The following is an 18,839-nucleotide window of genomic DNA, read 5'->3' as shown; positions in this document are numbered from 1 at the left end:
ACTATAATATAACCTTACTATAGTTTTATTTACTATATATTTACTATATTATGATTTACCATAGTATAATCTTAAATATTTTAAAAGTTTTAGAGAAAGGAGAGGCTTCCAAAATAAAATAAAATTCTGTCTGCATATATGTTGTTTCAGTTTAAGCTACACTTTCTTGTGAGTGCCAGATCACGCTTTGAAGAAATACGAAACTTGGGCTTGATCTAGTCATTCACGACTACCAAGCTGTTTCTATTTCAGTGAAGATTCTAAATTCACAGAAATTTAGAAATATGCTGTTTCCATAGCAGCAGATAAAGAATAAAACTCAAAAGATGTTTTACGAGTTTTTAACAAGGCTTACAGAATTTTTCCTTCTTGTTAGCAGTAATTTTTGTTCTTTAAAACAAACCCTCATTTTATTCATCTTTAAATGTACTTAGTTATATGAATTTTGAAAGGGGATAGCTATGAAATTACTATAAAACTTATATTCTCATGGTAGTTCAGAATAATTCACATTTAATTTTTAATGTCAAAGATGGGCTAAATTATGGCTTCGTGATCAGACAGCAGTGATCAAACTACATGTATTGTCAGCTTAACATCAAAACAAAATATAAATGCACTATAAATGTTTTAGATAATCCATAAGTAATCAAGAAAATAGTATAATGCCAGGCAGTGGTGGTGCATGCCTTTAATCTCAGCACTCGGGAGGCAGAAGTAGGTGGATCTCTTTGAGTTCAAGACCAGCCTGGTCTGAAGAACAAGTTCCAGGACAGCAGGGGTACACTGAGAAACCCTGTCTTGAAGCGAAACAAAACAAACAAAACAAATCCAGTGTAACATTTTAAGTTACAAAAATTGAACCTATTAAGATATGTTGAGAATGGTGCCTTTAAGTGTAAATGTAAAAGCTATAGAACACATGTTTCTATGTGGTTAGTGTGGTACTGTGGTGGGAAGTACCAGAGATTAGAACTGGAATCCTATGTTAATATGCTCAGGAATAAGAAACATCTTCTGTTAGATTTTTAATCAATTCTTCTAATTTGTGAATATTTAATTTGCCAACATAAGGATAAATGACCCACCTGTAACTGACATGCACCCCAGTGGTGCGATCAGAGTGATGGGGGCAACCCCATAGGCTGCGAAATTGCCTGTCTCTCCTACGGCTGTCAGCAGGACTCCACTCAGCCAAAGCACACTCTTAAAGTATGGCTTTGGGTGCTCTTTCTGGGCCAAATGAAGATGAGAATATTTCTAGAAGCAAATCAGAACATAAACAGAAAACATATCCATCAAATTAAAACTTGCTGTCAAATCTTATTTATTTTTGAGACAGCTTCTTACCATGTAGCCCTGTTGGCCTGGTACTCATTAAGTAGACCAAGCTGGCCTCAAATTCAGAGATTCCTCTGCCTCTGCCTCCTAAGTGCTAGAATTAAAGGCGTGCACAACCAAGCCCCACATGCTTTGAAAATTTAGATCTCACAAATTTACATCAGAGCTTTCTAATTTACTTGTAGACTATTATGGCTTTGTTTTTGTACCAAGAATATTAATAGCAGAAGCAATTCTTAATCCTATAGCATTCAATAGTCTGGAGGGTCTTTTCTATAAGAACACTGGTTTTGGGTTTTGCCTTACAAGACTTCTAAAATATATATTATCATTACTATCTAAAAGTAAGCATCTTATGGAGGTAAGAGGTATTTTAGAGCACTCTGCCAAAACAGCTCTTTTACAATTTAAAATAGTTTCAGATTTCAAAAGAACATTAACAAAATTAAGGCACTGAAGTATTAAAGAACATGTTTTTAGAAGGGACTCAATTAGTACAGGAAGTTGCTGGGGATTGTGGTAGGCAAACTCATTCATATCTGGTTTGAATATTTCTTTGTATTTAAAATATAAATACAATGTGTCCGGGGTATAGTTCAATGGTAGAGTACCTCAAGAGCCCCCACAAGGCTCTGGATTTCATCCCCAGCACTGCAAAACAAAGCAAACCAATGAATTTCTTAGGGACTCATTAAGTGCATCTCCCCTAGGTCTTATGATAACTGAGCATATTTCCTTATAAGACTAGTGAACTGGTCTAGATTATCTTAAAAATAATTAGAGGTCTAGAAGAGTTCATGGGACATTAAAGAACTCGAAGTCTTATGGCTGGAGCTGGAGCTCAGGGATAGAGCACTTACCCAGTGTGCACAAGGTCCTAACTGTAATCCCTACTGCCAGAAAAGCACAGTAGCAGCAGCAGCAACAACAAACTGAACAAGGAGTGCCTTTCTCAGTGTGGCACAATGTTTGTGGGTCAGAAAGCAAATATTTTAATGTATTAAAATTTGTATAAAATATGAATAAAATAAAAACACAAACAGCAGCGTAGAAGAAAATACTTTCAATGCAATCTATAACAAATGTTCAAGGAGATATTTTGATATTCAGACCTATTTTTATTCAGTAGCTTTAGAAACTATATTGGTTTGATTCTGTGTCAAGCCGACTCATGAACTGATTTACAGTTTGGACTGAGTTCATGGTTTGTTTTGCAGTTCATATTTACACAATTTTCACTTTACCATCATCAGCTCTTCTCGTTTCAGTTCAGTTCCTACCATATATCCTACCTTCTTCAAGACCTGCATTCTACAGTTAGATCATAAAATATAATTTTTTATTATTTTTCTTCTGTTTTTAATGGGTGAAATTGTTGTAGAAAGGAACATGCCCTAATCTGTGACAGGTGTACAACATTCTCAGATAAAACTATAGTCACAAAAGTATAGTTTTACTTACCTGGATATTTAGGGAAATGCTGATAACCAGGTTTCCTAAAATGGCCAGCAAAACTCCAAAAAGGTGAATCTGTAAAAGGAAATATTTTCTTTAAATGGCATTAGTACTTGTAAGATGATTGGTGGCAGGGCCGGGTGGGGGCGGGGCAGCAAGGGGGATGCTGATATCTATATCTATATACATAGATATAGATATTTTGATTTACTCATCTGCTCAGCTTTGCTTCACATACATTTGCCAAACCCAGCCTGGGAATAACGCTGGATTAGAGGGAGAAAGTAACCAGAACCCAGCTTTTAGAAATAACCGCGTCAAGGCCAGTGAGATGGGTCCACAGGACAGAGCCTGCGCCACACATCCTGACACTGTGGTTTTGATCCAGAGAATCCACAGGGAAAAGAAGAACCCAATTTCTAAAAGTTGTCCTCTGACCTCCACACATAGCCTGTGTATGTATGTATGTATGTATGTATGTATGTACACACACACATGCACACACAAACTGTACACATACAAATAATGAATAAAATAAAAAAACACTATTAGGTCATAACCAGGTGTTCACGCCTATAATCTGAGCGGGAAGGAAGCAGAGGTGGGCAGCCAGGCGAGGAGGCCCCAAGGCCAGCCTGAGACCTTATCTTGGAAAAGAAGCGGCTAAGTCCTTCACTAGATTTTCTAGACATTTGTCTGCCTCAGCCACTAAAGTAAACCCCTATCAGGCTCTGACTTTTCTACGAAGGAGCTTCTGACTTATCTGTTCTGTTCATTTTCTTTCCTCTTAATAAACTTGGAAGGGCTGTGGTGAGAGAAACATTATAGGACTCTAAGTTAAAGGAAAATCTGAGACAGATCTTTTATTTTCTGGTTGGGTGATCTTATTTTCCTTTTCTGACTTTGGTAAAAGGGAGGGAAGATCTTTTCAGGAATGCTTTATTCTACTGTGCTCCACTAGATAGACTGCGTTTCCCACCACTCCTCTGGTCACCATCTACTGTGTTTCTCAGCAGTTGACTGCATCACCAATGCCAGCTCTGCCTGCTTCCACACATGCCTTCATGTGAGCCATTCGGCTGTTCACCGAACACAGCTCTGCTTCCAGTAATGGGCACAGTCCAGCCTCAGGCAGTGGGACATGTGCTCACAACAATGCTTTCACCTAGGTGGTATTGGTTTCTGTCAGCCCTCTCCAGTCAGACCTTACCCTCCCTGCCTGCAGAGGTCCAGAGCAGCTCAGAGTCTTAGCTTAGACCCTTTGTGGTAAATGCTTATTTCTTTTTAAATATCATCATGTGTGCCATTAGGCTCTACATGGAGAAGGCAAATTCTCTGAGGTAGGAGGACCAAGTCCTATATTTCCACTGAGTACTCCAAATAATATAACCCTCAAAATTAGGGGACCAGTAAATGCCTGAAAAATACAGAACAGTTTAATAAGAACCATAAAGTTTAAAAAGGACTTCTTCATATTGTTCAAATATTTATCACAGATAAGTTATAAATTATTTGATAGCTATAAATGATTTATTTGTGGGCTGCTGAAATGTCTCCATGGGCAAAGCAATTGCCGTGTAAGGATAAGGGTTTGAGTTCTGACCCCAGCACCCATGGAAAAGCACCCATTCAAAAAGGGTGGTCATGCCTGTAACCCCAACACTGGGAGAGTAGAGAAAGGTAGATCCTGGAACTCATTGGCCAGCCAGCCGAGTCAACCATACCAGGAGAGACCTTCTGTCCAAAACAAAATAAATTTAAAGAGATGGAGGGTCAGGAGATGGCTCAGTGGATATAAGTGTGAACTATTCACACTTGATGACCTAAGTTCAATTCCTGTTGTCACATAAAATACCAGATGCAGTGACTTGTATCTGTAATCCAGCACTCCTACCCTTAGATGAGGAGTGGAGACAGGAGAATTGACCAGAAGCTTATGGGTCAGTTAATGTAGAGTAAGCTGTAAGGCAGAAACAACAAGAGAGACCCTGCTTCAATAAGAAGGAAAACGTGTCCTTTGTCTTCCACACATGCACAGTGGCACATGGACTCCTGTGCACACACCCACTTCCAGCCAGCTTCAAATTCCAAAGAGGTACTTGAACTTCAAGTGAGTATTATAACCATAAGACCTCCTTTTTAGACTCAAAGTTTCTTTGAAGTTTTAGAGTTCTATTACCCAAGCCAAAGTGAAATTCTGTATTTTAAAAATGAGGCAAAAAAAAAAAGCTGAAAGCTCATTTTACAGTTGACATATAATATGGTCTTTAATCAGTTAAGACTTTGTTCCTAATAAAGGCATTTGGCAATAATATTGCTTACTATTGCTCATGGGGAAATGTTTGTATCAAAATACAATGTACTATTTATTCCCTTGCTTTTAAAACTTATAATATAATGCATTTGGCAATAATTAGGAAAACAAAGAATCAAAAGAAAGTTGGCATTGAATGTATAATTATGAAAATCTTCCATAGCTATAAAAGTAAGTTGCTTAAAAGAAATAATTGACTCTAAAATCCTTTAAACCATTTAATGAACTATTCAAAAGACATCAGAGTGGGTATTTTAAAATTGGTGGCCAGATATGGTAAGTGTGTTCTGGATGTGACACCAAAATCTCATACAATAAAATACAAAATACACAGGTTGGACTCCATGAAGATACTTGTGTGTGTGTGTGTGTGTGTGTGTGTGTGTGTGTGTGTGTTGCTGGTGACCATTCCTGTTTTCTTTCATCTGCTAGGCAAGCCCCCAGATCAAAACCTTCAGTGCCTCAGAACACTATTAAAAACTCGGGGAGGCAAACAACAGAACAGAGGAAATACTTATAAATCCTTATCTGAGTAGGGCTTGATAGCCAGGGCACTGCACTAGAAACTCCTACAACTCAACATTAGACAATAAGTGGACAAGCTGAGAGCAGCTCTTTCTAAAGAGGACTACAAATCAAAACCAGAATATATACCACTGCATACCTGGTAAGATGGCTACAAATAAAAACGAGACAACAGCAAGTGTTAGCAAGGATGAGATAAACAAGAACCCACATACTGCTGGTAGGAAGGCAAAATGATATAATTTCTTTGGAATACACTTTGACTACTTTTAAAAAACATGGAATTTACATTTGTTTCAGTAAGAGAAACACAGAAATATCCTTACTCAAAAGCTTGTAGAAATGCCCGCTGCAGCATTATTGTCAAAAATCAAATGTGGAAAGGACCCAAATTTTGCTTACTGATAAGCAAATGTGGTGTGGTCATACAAGTGGATGTCACACAGCTATAAAGACTCTATTGAGACATGCTATAGGGTAGATGAACTTTGAAAAGTGTGTGCTACATGCAAGGATTCAGTTTGAAAGGTCATGTTATCTGGCTTCACTCATATTTAGTGGTTGGCTTGAGGAGAGGAATGAGGTAGCTTAGGAATGACAACAAAACAGTATACAGATTCTTCATAAGATGGCAAAATGTTCTCAAGGTAACTATGATGATGGCTTTATAACTTGGAAAATATGCTTACAAAATCAATGGATTGTCCACTTTATATGACTAAATTATATGGTATGTGAACTATATTTCAGTAAGTATGTGATATTTGTGATATAACTTATGTGTATAAATTACACCTTTTTGCCCAAAGAAATAAAATGTTACAGATCTTTCTATCTTTTCTCCCTCCAAGATGTTGAAGATTTTTATTATGTGGAGACCAGAAAACAATCTGTGGGGTCTGTTCTCCACTCCCACCATGTGGGATGCACAGCCTAAGCTTAGGCCATCTGGCATGGTGGCCATCAGGCATGATTGCAGGCATTCATCCACTAAGCCACCTGGCCTGGAGACTTTTCTTTCTGAAGGTGAAATTAAGGTATTTCTTTCATTCTTAGACTCAAGCTTTATTTCTTTATTCAGTTTTACTTTTTCCATCTTCATTTGGAGTTTTGCTAGCTTTTTCTTTTCCTTCTTACAGCTACACATTTCCCTCCCATTTTTAGCTTTCTATACAGCTTCCCATCATCATTCCATTCTAATTTTTTCTGATTATGAGGTTTATCCTGAGCCTTATTATTTTTATTTGAGAGAATTTATTCTTTAATAAAGCACAAGATCTTGAATAATTAAAAATTAAAATACTAGTATCTCTATAAAAATATGATTTTTTCTTTATATCAGGATCATTCATAGTAGACTAATTCTATTAAAAATTTTTACATGGTATTTTTTACTGATTATTTGGGAATTTCACATCATGAACCTTGATCACAGTCCTCACTCTTTGCAGGTCCACTCTCTATCCTTGTGATTTCCCAATCAAAAAGAAGAAGAGAGGAGGAGGAGGGGGGGAAGAGAAGGAGGAGGAGAAGGAGGGGAGGAGGAAGAGGAAGAGGAGAAGGAGAAGAGAAGGGGGAGAAGGAAGAGGAGGAAGAGGGGGAGAAGGAGGAGGAGGGGGAGGAGGAGGAAGAAGAGGGGGAGGAGAAGAAGAGGGAGAAAGAGGAGGGGAGGGGAGGAGGGACAGAAAGAGGAGGGGGAGGGGGAGAAGGAGGAGAAGGAGGAGAAGGAGGAGGGGGAGAAAGAGGAGGAGGAAGAGGAAGAGGAGGGGGAGGTGGAGGAAGGGAAGAAGAAGAAAAACCCAAACCAGAACCAACCAACCAAAAAACCCCAAAGCCCAGCCAATTTGTGTTGCTCTTACACTCACAAAGCATGTTCAAATTGCCCTTGGCCAGCCCCTTAAAGAAAACTAATCCTTCCCCACTCACCCCCTACAGACGCCATCACTGTGGAGAACTAAAGCATCCTTTTCATAGTTTTAAGGAGTTCTCTACAGTGCTGAGCCTGATATTTTTAAGAAATGTGTTTAAATTTTTTAACTGATTGCAGTATTGCTTATCGTGCTGTTAGTAATTTCTGATTTACAGAGTTGTGGTCAGGAAATATGCTGTACTGTGAACTGGCATGTGCCTATGAGTCTTAGATAGTCCTGCCTATCCATGTATCCCCTATCTATTTCCATTAATCTTGTGCTCAACCCCTTAGCATCCATTACCAAGGGATTAATATTAAAAATCTACCTCAACATGGGTCTATCTTGTCTTTCCTTTAAAATCTACTGGGTTTTGCTTTATGTATTTGCTTTGAGCCTTCTTTATTGGTGCAGCTCAGGGTGTTTTATCTTTCCACTCAATTGTTCTTTTTATCATTATAAATTTACTCTTTTCCTTACAGTCTAGTGTATTTGATATTAACAGATTCCAGCTGCTTTCTCTTGATATTACCAACTCCATAGTGTGGTTTTCTTGGACCTGCCAGCAGTATAAATAGGGACAGAGAGGCTTTTTAACATTGTAAAGCTCAGGCTTTCTAGTGAGGGACTCTTCCAGCCATGCTAAACTTAACTGACTAATCCTGGCTCTACCGCCAGCCAAGTGGTTAGTTTCACCTCTCTGCTCCCCTCTAGTCTGACCATTTACCTCTACATATGCTCCCTCTTGGAAGTCCTGCCCTCTGCTTCCTGTCCAGCTACTGGCCATCAGCTCTTTATTACAACCACTCAAATACAATTCTAGATTGCCTCTAGGCTAGTGAGGATGAATATTTACAAGATGTGAGGCTGGAGTTGGGCCACAGAAATAACAATACCAAGATCCTGCCAGCATTTAGCTCTCTGATGGTACAGAATTAACAATTGTGAATATACAAAGACACACCTTCACATTATATACCCCAACACATCACCATTGTTTCACTTTCAATACTTCTGTATTACTCTTTAAAACTGAGAGAGTTGTTTGTATCTATTGTGTAAAATACATTTTGAAGTATGTATACAAATTGTAAAGTTACCAAATCTAGTTAATTAACATGAAAACACATATACATCTTGGTGGTGAGGACAGTCTATATTCATTCTTTTAGTAATTTTCAACAATATACTATATGACTAGCAATAGTCACCATGTTCTAGAATAGATCTTCTGAAATTATTCCTTTAATGTAACTGAACTTATATATTGGCTGAGTTTTCTTTTTTTCACTGCCCTTCTTATTAGAAAGTTCCAATTTTATTCTCTACCTCCTTTTTCTGAGACAAGCGCAGGCTGGCCTTGAACTCACTATGGTTGATGACTTTGAAACTGTAATTCTCCTTCCTGAGTGCCAATAGTAAAGCTGTGTCCCACCATATCCAGTTTATGTGATGCTGAAGATGGGACTCAAGGCTTCATGCATCCTAGGCAAATACCCTATTAACAAGCTTACATCCAGTATTATTTCTACCCCATTAGCAATTGTAATTAATTAAACATTTATCTTGACATAACTGTAGATTCATATAGTAGGTTGCAAAAAATCCACAGGTAAGACCAATGCACCCCATGTTAACATCTTATACAACTAGAAGAAATATCCAATATCAATAGATTGGTCTTTTATCAGCTATATATGCCCTTGCTTGTGTGTTCTGTAACCACCACAATGAAAATATTCATTAGTTCCATCACTGTCAGACACCCTCTGTTAGTCTTTTACAGAGGCATAAGCCTTTTACCTGTCCCTCACCACCAGCCACCAAAAATCCATTCTCCATTTTAGTGTTATTTTACAAATGTTGTTCGAGTGCAATCATGAAGCATGTATACTTTTGAAATTGGCTCCTGTTTATTTAGCATGATGTCAAGTTTTGCCCAAGGATGGCATCTCAGGTCCATGCCCTCTAACTGTGTGTGTGCTATGGTGTGTAACTGTTGTATGTTGTAACTATGGCATGTGCACGTCATAGACTGTTTAGCCACTCACTTGGTGAGAGACATTTGTAAAGTTTCCAGTTTAGAGCTGGTACAAATAAAGCTGCTATTAATGTTCATGTATAAATTCTTCATGAAATAAGTCTTAATTTCTCTGGGACAAATGCCCAAAAATGTAATTGCTAAGCTGTGTGGTAAGTCCATTTTTAGCTTGGCCAGAAACTGCCAGACTGCTTTCCGGAGTGACAATGTATGAGTAACCCAGTTTTCCCATGGAGTCATATGCTCTTGATACACACTTTATACTTTATCAATACTCTCATCCTCTGCAGCATTATTAATGCTTACCTTTATTTTAACTGCAATTTGTTCTCTGCTACCTTATATGCTGCAGGTACTATGATATGATATTGTCTAGTTCAGCTTGGCTTGTATATTGTTCAATTAGTAATTGTGATTAAATTTTTAAGTAAAATTATTTTTAGAAGTTTTAGGTTCATAAGGATAATTGAGCAGAAACCCCCAAGCTCTCCTATGTATTCCCTGCTCCAGTAACATTTATTTTCCTTCGTCATCTGCGTCCTCCACAAACACAAGTGCACATTTGTTACATTTTATCAATCTACATTAACAAATCATTGCCATCAGAATTCATACTTTATGTTAAGGCTAACTTTCTTACTTCTGTCACTGCTAAACTTCCATCAATTCCAGCAAATTATAGTATGTGTTAGATCATGGTGCTGCCTTTAAAAATCTCAGAGGACAGATTCCACAGCCTGAAAAAATCAGGTTCCCACCCTGTAGCTCTTGCCCTGAGATATTAAGAAGCTATTCCATGTAGTGAATTTTATGCTCATAATTTATGGCTCTAAGCAGTTCCTGCCCCCACCCCAACACCTCGCGTCTCCCTTGTCAGGTAGGCTATCCCAAACATAACTGCATGGTATAAAACATCCTACCAGCTCCTCCTAACAATTTACACAAGTCAGACCTCCTCCACATGGCTGTTTTGTTTGACTCCCCCACTCATCATCCTACGTATGACAGCTGTCATTCTTTCTTTAAGCTACTCCTCTCATGTTTTAAAAGGGAACCTCTTCCCCTTAAGGCCTGTTATGCTGTTTCTGATATATAGTCCTTTTCTCTTTTGTAATTTTCTTCTGCTTTAGGGCCTGATCGTAGTCTGGACGCTCTCTCATGAGAAAGCCTAGTTCCAGAGCAATTATGCCTCAGCTCCTTTCAGGACCAACAGCCATTTCACTTTATACAGCAATACATGTTCACCAGTACAGCATCTACTGGGGAGTTTCCCTGTTTTCCAGGCCTCATCCATCCTTTCTATGCCCCAATCCTTTCTCTTGGATTGGAAATGTTTACTCAGTACTGCTGCATATTTGAAGTTTGTAATCTGCATTTTCATTTTTGCAGAGTTCACATATTACCTTGAGTTTTAGAGCAGACCTTAAATTTGAATGTTTGAACAGTGTTACAACTGTTAAGACTTGGGAGACAGAGATGACTGAAATGCTTTTTGCATTACGGAATGAATATAAGACTTTAGAGAGCAGAAATGGAATGTTATGATTTAAGTGATATGTTTGGTGTTAAGCTGGCAAGGGATGGTTTTGTGATGGTTAATTTTGTTTGACACCTGGACTACATTAAGAAAAGCCTTAGGGGACTGAAAAGATGGCTCAGAGGTTAAAAGCACCGACTGCTCTTCCTGAGGGTCCAGGTTTGGTCTGCAGCACAGCATGGCAGCCCACAGCCATCTGTAACTCCACTTACAGGGGATCCAAGAGACAGGGGATCTGTGGACACCAGGCCTGCACGTGCATGGATATGTATACAAGCAAAACATTCATCAGAGGAGGAAGGAATGAAGGAAGGAAGGAAGGGAGGGAGGGAGGGAGGGAGGGAGGGAGGGAGGGAGGGAGGGAGGGAGGGAGGGAGGAAGGGAGGGAGGAAGGAAGGAAGGAAGGGCAAGGTAGGGCATTAGTGGAGTATACATCTGAGTGTGTCTATGAGGATGTTTCCAGACAGAATTCACTAGGGGAAAGACCTGTGTTGAATATTATTGTGTCTTAGTTATGGTTTTATTGCTCAAAGAGACACCATAGTCATGGCAACTCTTATGAAGGAAACACTTAATTAGGAGTGGCTTACAGTTCAGAAGTGTAGTCTGTTATCATCATGGCAGAAAGCATGGAGGTGCACAAGCAGACATGGTGCTGGAGAAGAAGCTGAGAGGTCTACACATGGATGCAGGCAGCGGGAAGAGAGAGTGGGCCAGTGGACCTGGCTTGAGCTTCTAAAACCTCAAAGTCCACCCCTGACAACACACTTCCTCCAACAAGGCCACATCTCCCTATGGGCCTATGCAGAACATTTTCATTCAAACCACCAAAAGGTTTTACCATCTCAAGTACCCATGGGATGGTACCTGAGTTGAATTAAAATAAACAAACAAACAAAAACAGAGAAAGCAATTGAGTGCTGGCATTCTCTCTTCTCTACTTTTTGATCTGCTTAGATATGAACAGGTAGCCTCCTGTCACCAAGGCCAGCAGCTAACTGCCCTGCAATGCATCCCACGAGGATGGACTCTATCCCCTGATCTGTCAGCCAAAATAAGCTCTCATCTCTTATGATACTTGTCAGGGATTTTGTCACAACAAAAAAGTCATGCATTCGGTATCTGTGGACAATTAGTTCTAAGGCTTTTGTGGATCCCAAAGTGTGCTGCTCAAGTATCTTTTATTTTTATTTATTTATTTATTTATTATTAGATATTTTCTTTGTGTACATTTCTTTTTTTTAATTTATTTTTTTATTAGGTATTTTCCTCGTTTACATTTTCAATGCTATCCCAAAAGTCCCCCTTTGTGTACATTTCAAATGCTATCCCGAAAGTTCCCTATACCCTCCCCCCCGCCCTGCTCCCCTACCCACCCACTCCCACTTCTTGGCCCTGGCGTTCCCCTGAACTGGGGCATATAAAGTTTGCAATACCAAGGGGCCTCTCTTCCCTGTGATGGCCAACTAGGCCATCTTCTGATACAAATGCAGCTAGAGACACGAGCTCTGGGGGTACTGGTTAGTTCATATTGTTGTTCCACCTATGGGGTTGCAGACCCCTTTAGCTCCTTGGGTGCTTTCTCTAGCTTCTCCATTGGGGCCCTGTGTTCCATCTTATAGATGACTGTGAGCATCCACTTCTGTATTTGCCAGGCACTGGCATAGCCTCACAAGAGACAGCTATATCAGGGTCCCTTCAGCAAAATCTTTCTGCTTAAGTATCTTATACATAGTATTTGAGTATAAAACATAATGCTCCTGTAAACTTTAAACATTATCTAGTTTACTTACAATATTGCTCTAGTGACTTTTTCCTTCAGGATACCATAATAATCCCATTGCCATCTTGGAGTAGAGATTACTTTAACTCATCAGTAAAGGCAATGAAATGAGCAGAACAATGGTGATGGCGAGCTCTAATAGGCTAATAGTAACAAAGCTGTTGACATTTCCTAGTGTCCCAGAATCCTCACCTGGGATTCCAGCCATTGCCATCATTCCATCTGCCTGTCTTCCTACATACAGATAGATGCTAGAGTATATAAGAAGCAAAAGGTCAATTGAAAGTGAGATTCCATGACTCAGCTTTCATGGGGATCTCTCATGGTGGACTTTGGTGGAATTGCCACTTTGATTTGCTGTAGGTGCCTATGAGGTAAAAAGATGCTTGTTCACATCTCCCCAGGAGAAGTTAATACAATATCTAATACAGTGGAAATGCTATACACATAACTGTTCTACAGCATCATTTAGGGAATAACGACAAGAAAAAAATCTATACATATTTAGTATCGATTTGAATTTTACAAAATATGTTGACTCATGGTTAACTGAATCTGTGAATGCAGAAACTATTCATTTGAAGGGTTGGTTATTCTTATGCAAACACATTTATAATAAGGTGTAATTGGTAAATTAAGCACAGTAAGGGATCTACAAGAACTAAAAATAGACAGTCATCAGTGGAACCCTAATAAAAGTTTTATGAATGTAAACAAACATCCCTCCCCATATCCTCCCAAATTCCCTCATTCTGTGTTTGTTCACTCCAACTGAACCCTACCCTTGAAAGCGTCACTCCTTTTACTATCTTACTGTTCTTAGCTGAATATCATATAAATAGAGATCCACAGTGGGGACCCTTTCCAGGATGACTTCTTCCTTTTTGTAATAGCAGTGAAGTTTCTTCCACATCCTTCAATGCTATACTAAGTTATATTTTGTAGTACTGAATATATTCACATTGTTTGGATGTACCACAGTTTATTTACCCTTCAAAGGAAGTCTTTGCTGCTTACAAGTTTTAGGCAGCTATGAATAAAAGCTGCTATAAATGTCATTAAACAGGTTTTTGTGTGCATATGTTTTCAGCTCCTTTGAACAGATACCAAACAGGATGATGCTAGACATGTGGTAAGCATATATTTGGTTTTTTAAGAAAGTGCCATGCTGTCTTGGGAATGGTTGTGCTCTTCCTCATTCTCAAGAGCAGAGAATGAGCTTTCCAGTCACGTTAAGTTTATTTACCTTTGTCCCGTCCATCCATGTGTGCCATTTCTGTGCTCATTACTCTACTTTTAGCTTTGAGGTAGAGCTCATGTTGCATATCTGATATCCCTATGATCTCACTTCAGATAGTTTCATGTCCCCAAAGGAAGCTCGACCATGAGCAGCCATTTCTCATTCCTCCCTTCTTTAAGTTCCTGGCAACCAGTCTACTTTCTATGTCTGTATCAAGTTACTTGTTCTAAAGAAACACAAACAAAAACCCTTACACAGATGCATGCACAAATTATATAACCTTTTTTGCCAAGGACGAGCATCAGCTTGGAGAGGGGTTCTGAGAGAATGGGTATCTGGGAGCAGTAAAACAAATGACTCGAAGTAAAATTATGGGTTACAAGCTGATGGCCGGTGATCTGCTTGAGACAGCTTTCCCTTGCTACTCTAAAAACTCTGAATAGCTCATCTCTTGCAGATCAAGAGCCAAGTCAGTCATTACCCCAGATTATCCCTTTTGATAATCATGGGATGAATCTGTATCCCAAGATCCCAACCCCTTGATTATTAAAAAGAGCCAGCAAGCACTTTTTTTTTTAACATTGCAAAAGAATTCAGGGATCTGCCTGCCTTTGTTAAACATAGACAATAAGCTAGCTTGGTGGGACTCCTAGGACTCCACCCTGAAATACCTACCAAGGGCCTGGACCTAATCTCCCTTTGTCCCAGGCTGATCTGGAACTCAGGAATCTGCCTGCCTTTGTATCTTTCTGACTTTGTATCTTTTTGACAAGCTGGCTCATAGTGCAATTGTCTCTGTTTTTCTAGGTTCTCGAAGTCCGTCATATAATTTATATCGTATCTTTATATTTTGCAGAGTTGAGAGATTTTTTTTTAACTCATGTTTTCAGTGTTCTTTCCCACAGCCTTAAGGGCTGTCCTAAAGGTCACAGCATTCTAGCATTTTGCTGAGACTTTAGACATACCCTCACCTCCAGAATTCATGCTGTCTCTGATTATCATGGAGTCATTAACCTTGGCAGAGAGGACATTCCTCCAAAGGAGGAACATAAAGTTTATACATGTATGTGATATGTGAATGCTATAAACAAGCCTTACACCCACAGCAACCATTGCCACTCATGGAGGTCTATGCCCTGCTGGGTCTGTTCTAGGGTCAGGAACCATGTCATACCATTCCTACCATGGCTGAGCAGTACTCAGCACTTTTATGTTTGGTTTCTTCGTTAGTATAATGATTTCAAAGGTCATTAAGTTATAATGTAGCAGCACTTTACATCTTTTTAAGGCTATGTGATAGTTCAGTGTACAGATATACCACATTTCATTTATCCATTCATCAGCTGGTAAATATATGAGTTGTCTCCACTTTTTGGATGATATGTTCTCAGTGCCCTTTCTGGAGAAAGTACCAACAGCTTTTAAAATACTTTTTTTAGAAACTTAATTCTCTGCAATCATGTAAATATATTCACAACATCTGCCTTGCTGAATGTAGATGCATGGGTTGACAATTACTTCATTAAATACTTTGAAATGTCATTTTCATTGAGAGGCTGAGATGTTCTCTGTTATTCCTTGCACTTTTTTTCTACAACTATTTATCTATGATTTTCTGTGTGCTGCTGTAAGTTATCACTAATTCTTTGAATGCTGTTCATCTGCTCTCTGTAGTCTATCTGGAGCTCCTTTTACTAATGTGTTGGATTTTTCATTCCATCCTAGTTTCTCAGTATCTATCATTTACCAACTGTTCATCACTGTGCACTGAATTCTGGGTAATTTCCTCAAATCTGTCTTCTAGTTTACCCGTAGAAGGATCTCAAAGGGAGTGGCTATTTTAAAATTAGGTGGGATATATATATATATATATATATATATATATATATATCCCAGTTTGCATGAGGGCAAACATTTGTTCCAGAATTTAGATTTGAACAACTAAGAGAGTCATAACTGCGATAAAAACCTGGGTGCTAACTTTCAATATCATACTATACTCAACAAACAGGAAATACATTGGTAAAGGCGAGTGTCAGAAATAGCTCTCTGGTAACACTAAACACAAATTTATATATTAATATTTTTCAAGATTATTCTCTAACTTAAAATTTTGCATCCCAATTAAATTCATTCATACATACCTAAGAAGAGCAGAAACAATGTATCAATTAGTCCCCTACCACTGTGTCAACACCTGGCAAGAGGGATTTACAGGAGGAAGGATTCATTTTCCCTCTCAGCTCATCATGTTGGAGGAGGCATGGAGGAAAATTCCACTATGGTGTGTGGCAGAGAACCAGACAGAACTGAAGCAGAGAGGGCAGTCTAAGGGCTACCCATCATGGCCTTTATCTCCAGCCAGACTCCACGTCTCAAAGGTACTACAACATCTCCAAAAAGTACTACTAGTTGGAGGCTACCACACTTGGACCTGTGGGGGTACATTTCACAGGTGAATCATAACGTAAGTCCCCACAGTTGCCACAGTTTGATGCTGAATGTTTCCCAAATGCCATGTGTTAAATGTTTTGGTCATCAGAATGGCAATATTTGTGGGGTGCTATTGACCTTTGGAAGGAGGGGCCTTGTGGGAAGGCCATAGGCCACTGAGGGAGGCTCCCAGAAAGGATTGCAGGGCCCTGCTTCCTCTGGCCTCTCTCTCTTACTTCCTTGCTATGGAGGGATGAGTTTGCTCCACCACTGCCATTAACACTGTGCCAGAGATCTAAAAACAACGGGTTTGCCCAACTAGACTGGATTTTCTACAACCATGAGCAAGAATAGACTTTTTCTTTTATAAGTTAATTACCTCTGGTATTTTGTTAAGAGTTAAAAAGCTGATCAACACTCATGTTTAGTTTTTTGTTTTTGTTTTTGTTTTGAAGAGAGGATTCAAACTTACAATTACTTTAAAAGAACCAGGTTTAGTGACCTTAAAGGTTATGCAAGAACTTATAATAACCACCTGTAAATACCATTTAATTCTGATTAGATTAATTCTGATAAATGTGATTTAATGATGATGAAATCCTCAACTGCAATCAGAAATTTTATTTTCTTACTGTGAATAGGTCCTGATAAAATTTTATCCAACTAGAGAAGTCTAGATCATTATTAATTTGATATGTCACCTTATTCCTAGAAATTAGAACTAGTGGAGTTGAGGCCCCCTCACCACCACACCCTGCTTTCCCCTGGCTGGTTAACTGAAATTAGTTATAAAGAGATCAGAGAATTAGTGAAGCAAAGTGACATAGTCTAATTCTCTCTGGCCCACAGACCCTGGGTGGCATCTGAGTATCACTTCTCAAGGACTGCCTTAGCCTATGGGACCCAGGTGAAGTCTGCAAGTCACTCTCCTGACCACTCTAGCTAACCTTCTGTCAAATCAATGCCTCATATTTTATTTTAAATTAGAAGGATTTTTGTTAATTTCAGAAAACATAAAATAAAGCAAAGATAATCTTAGGAAAAATGGTTATTTCACATTTTAATAATGGAGTTATAAGCCCAGGTCAGAAACACGGGAGGAATAGTGCTGTGTGGTCACCATTGTAGCCTCATTTCTGGCATTTCCAGGATATCTTGACAAGAGATGGCAGCAGCCATAGCAAACAATGCATTAAAAATGAAGTTCAAAGGCCCCTTGGTCTTGCAAACTTTATATGCCCCAGTACAGAGGAATGCCAGGGCTAAGAAGTGGGAGGGGGGGGAGGTAGGGGAGCAGGGCGGGGGGAGGGTATAGGAGACTTTCAGGCTAGCATTTGAAATGTAAATAAAGAAAATATCTAATAAAAATAATAAAAAATGAAGTTCAAAATATCAGCACTGGTAACTATTATGGTGTTTTAATTTTATTTGAAATAACAACTTTATAGCCTACTTTTTTTTTTTTTTTTTTTTGGTCTGGGTGCTTGAATGTTCTTTAGATATTTCACAGTGACCTGTATTCTTGTGTTACTGACCTATAATCCCTAAGTGGGCCAATCTGTCCAGATGGAGATAGGATGTGATAACGTAGGAATGTATAGAATTAGTAAAAGTCTTTCCCAGCCCTGACTTTGAACTCAACCATATTCTTGGCTCTATCTTCAAAACATGCTCAGAATCAGACCAATATGGAGCTAGTGTGTGACTGAAAAGGACCACAGATCCGGAGCTGATTTTGAACATAGTAAGAATTATAGTCAACTCCTGATTGAAATAATGCTGTTTCCCATTCTAAGCAGTAAGGCATGCCTGACCTGGACGTGTGATGTATTTCTGATATCAGTGATAGGCCACACTGAGTGGTCTAGGTCAACAAATCACTGCAGGAATGACATAAAAGGCCTGTGGATAGGTGGATACTCCACCCTGCTCCAAAATAGCTAGAAGGAAAAGAAGACACTCCAGATTCTTAGAAATATATCTATACATCTGTGAGCAGTTCAGAGAGAAAGACTCAATGTGTGCTGCTAACTTTCAAATTGTTTTCTGTGTTTATGCACACAGAGAACTAATTAGATAGCTCATATCATTAACAATCAATTTCACACTGTTTATTGTACTATTTCTTTCTACTGTTTTATACATTTGAAGAATTTCAAACTAAAATGAAAAAAAAAACCTGCTTTGCAGGCTCAATGAAATTAAGAATATGGGTTCACTTAAAAATATGAGTTTAGTGAGAGATAACAAGAAATAAAAA

The 18,839-nt window shown here is 38.8% G+C and overlaps 1 protein-coding gene across 2 annotated transcripts in view; it reads right to left on the bottom strand.

The window, feature by feature from the left end:
* The window catches only part of Nipal2 (NIPA like domain containing 2), a 123,696-nt gene that overhangs the window by 91,529 nt on the left and 13,328 nt on the right, over positions 1–18,839 (bottom strand). Inside the window, exons 2-3 of one of the 2 annotated variants that reach the window (XM_029469394.2) lie at positions 2,803–2,871; positions 1,089–1,233 (exon numbers count right to left, since the gene is read on the bottom strand). In XM_029469394.2, coding sequence (XP_029325254.1) covers positions 1,089–1,233; positions 2,803–2,871 — 214 coding nt within the window. Of the gene's footprint in view, positions 1–1,088; positions 1,261–2,802; positions 2,872–18,839 lie in introns of both variants that reach the window. The other variant, XM_021183905.2, reaches the window with a different exon arrangement.

This window comes from Mus caroli, unplaced genomic scaffold (assembly GCF_978045245.1).
Source record: "Mus caroli unplaced genomic scaffold, Mus_caroli_1 scaffold_16, whole genome shotgun sequence".
Lineage (NCBI taxonomy): Eukaryota > Metazoa > Chordata > Mammalia > Rodentia > Muridae > Mus > Mus caroli.
The sequence above is the reverse complement of the archived record's forward strand: the minus strand, read 5'-3'. Positions and strand labels throughout refer to the sequence as shown.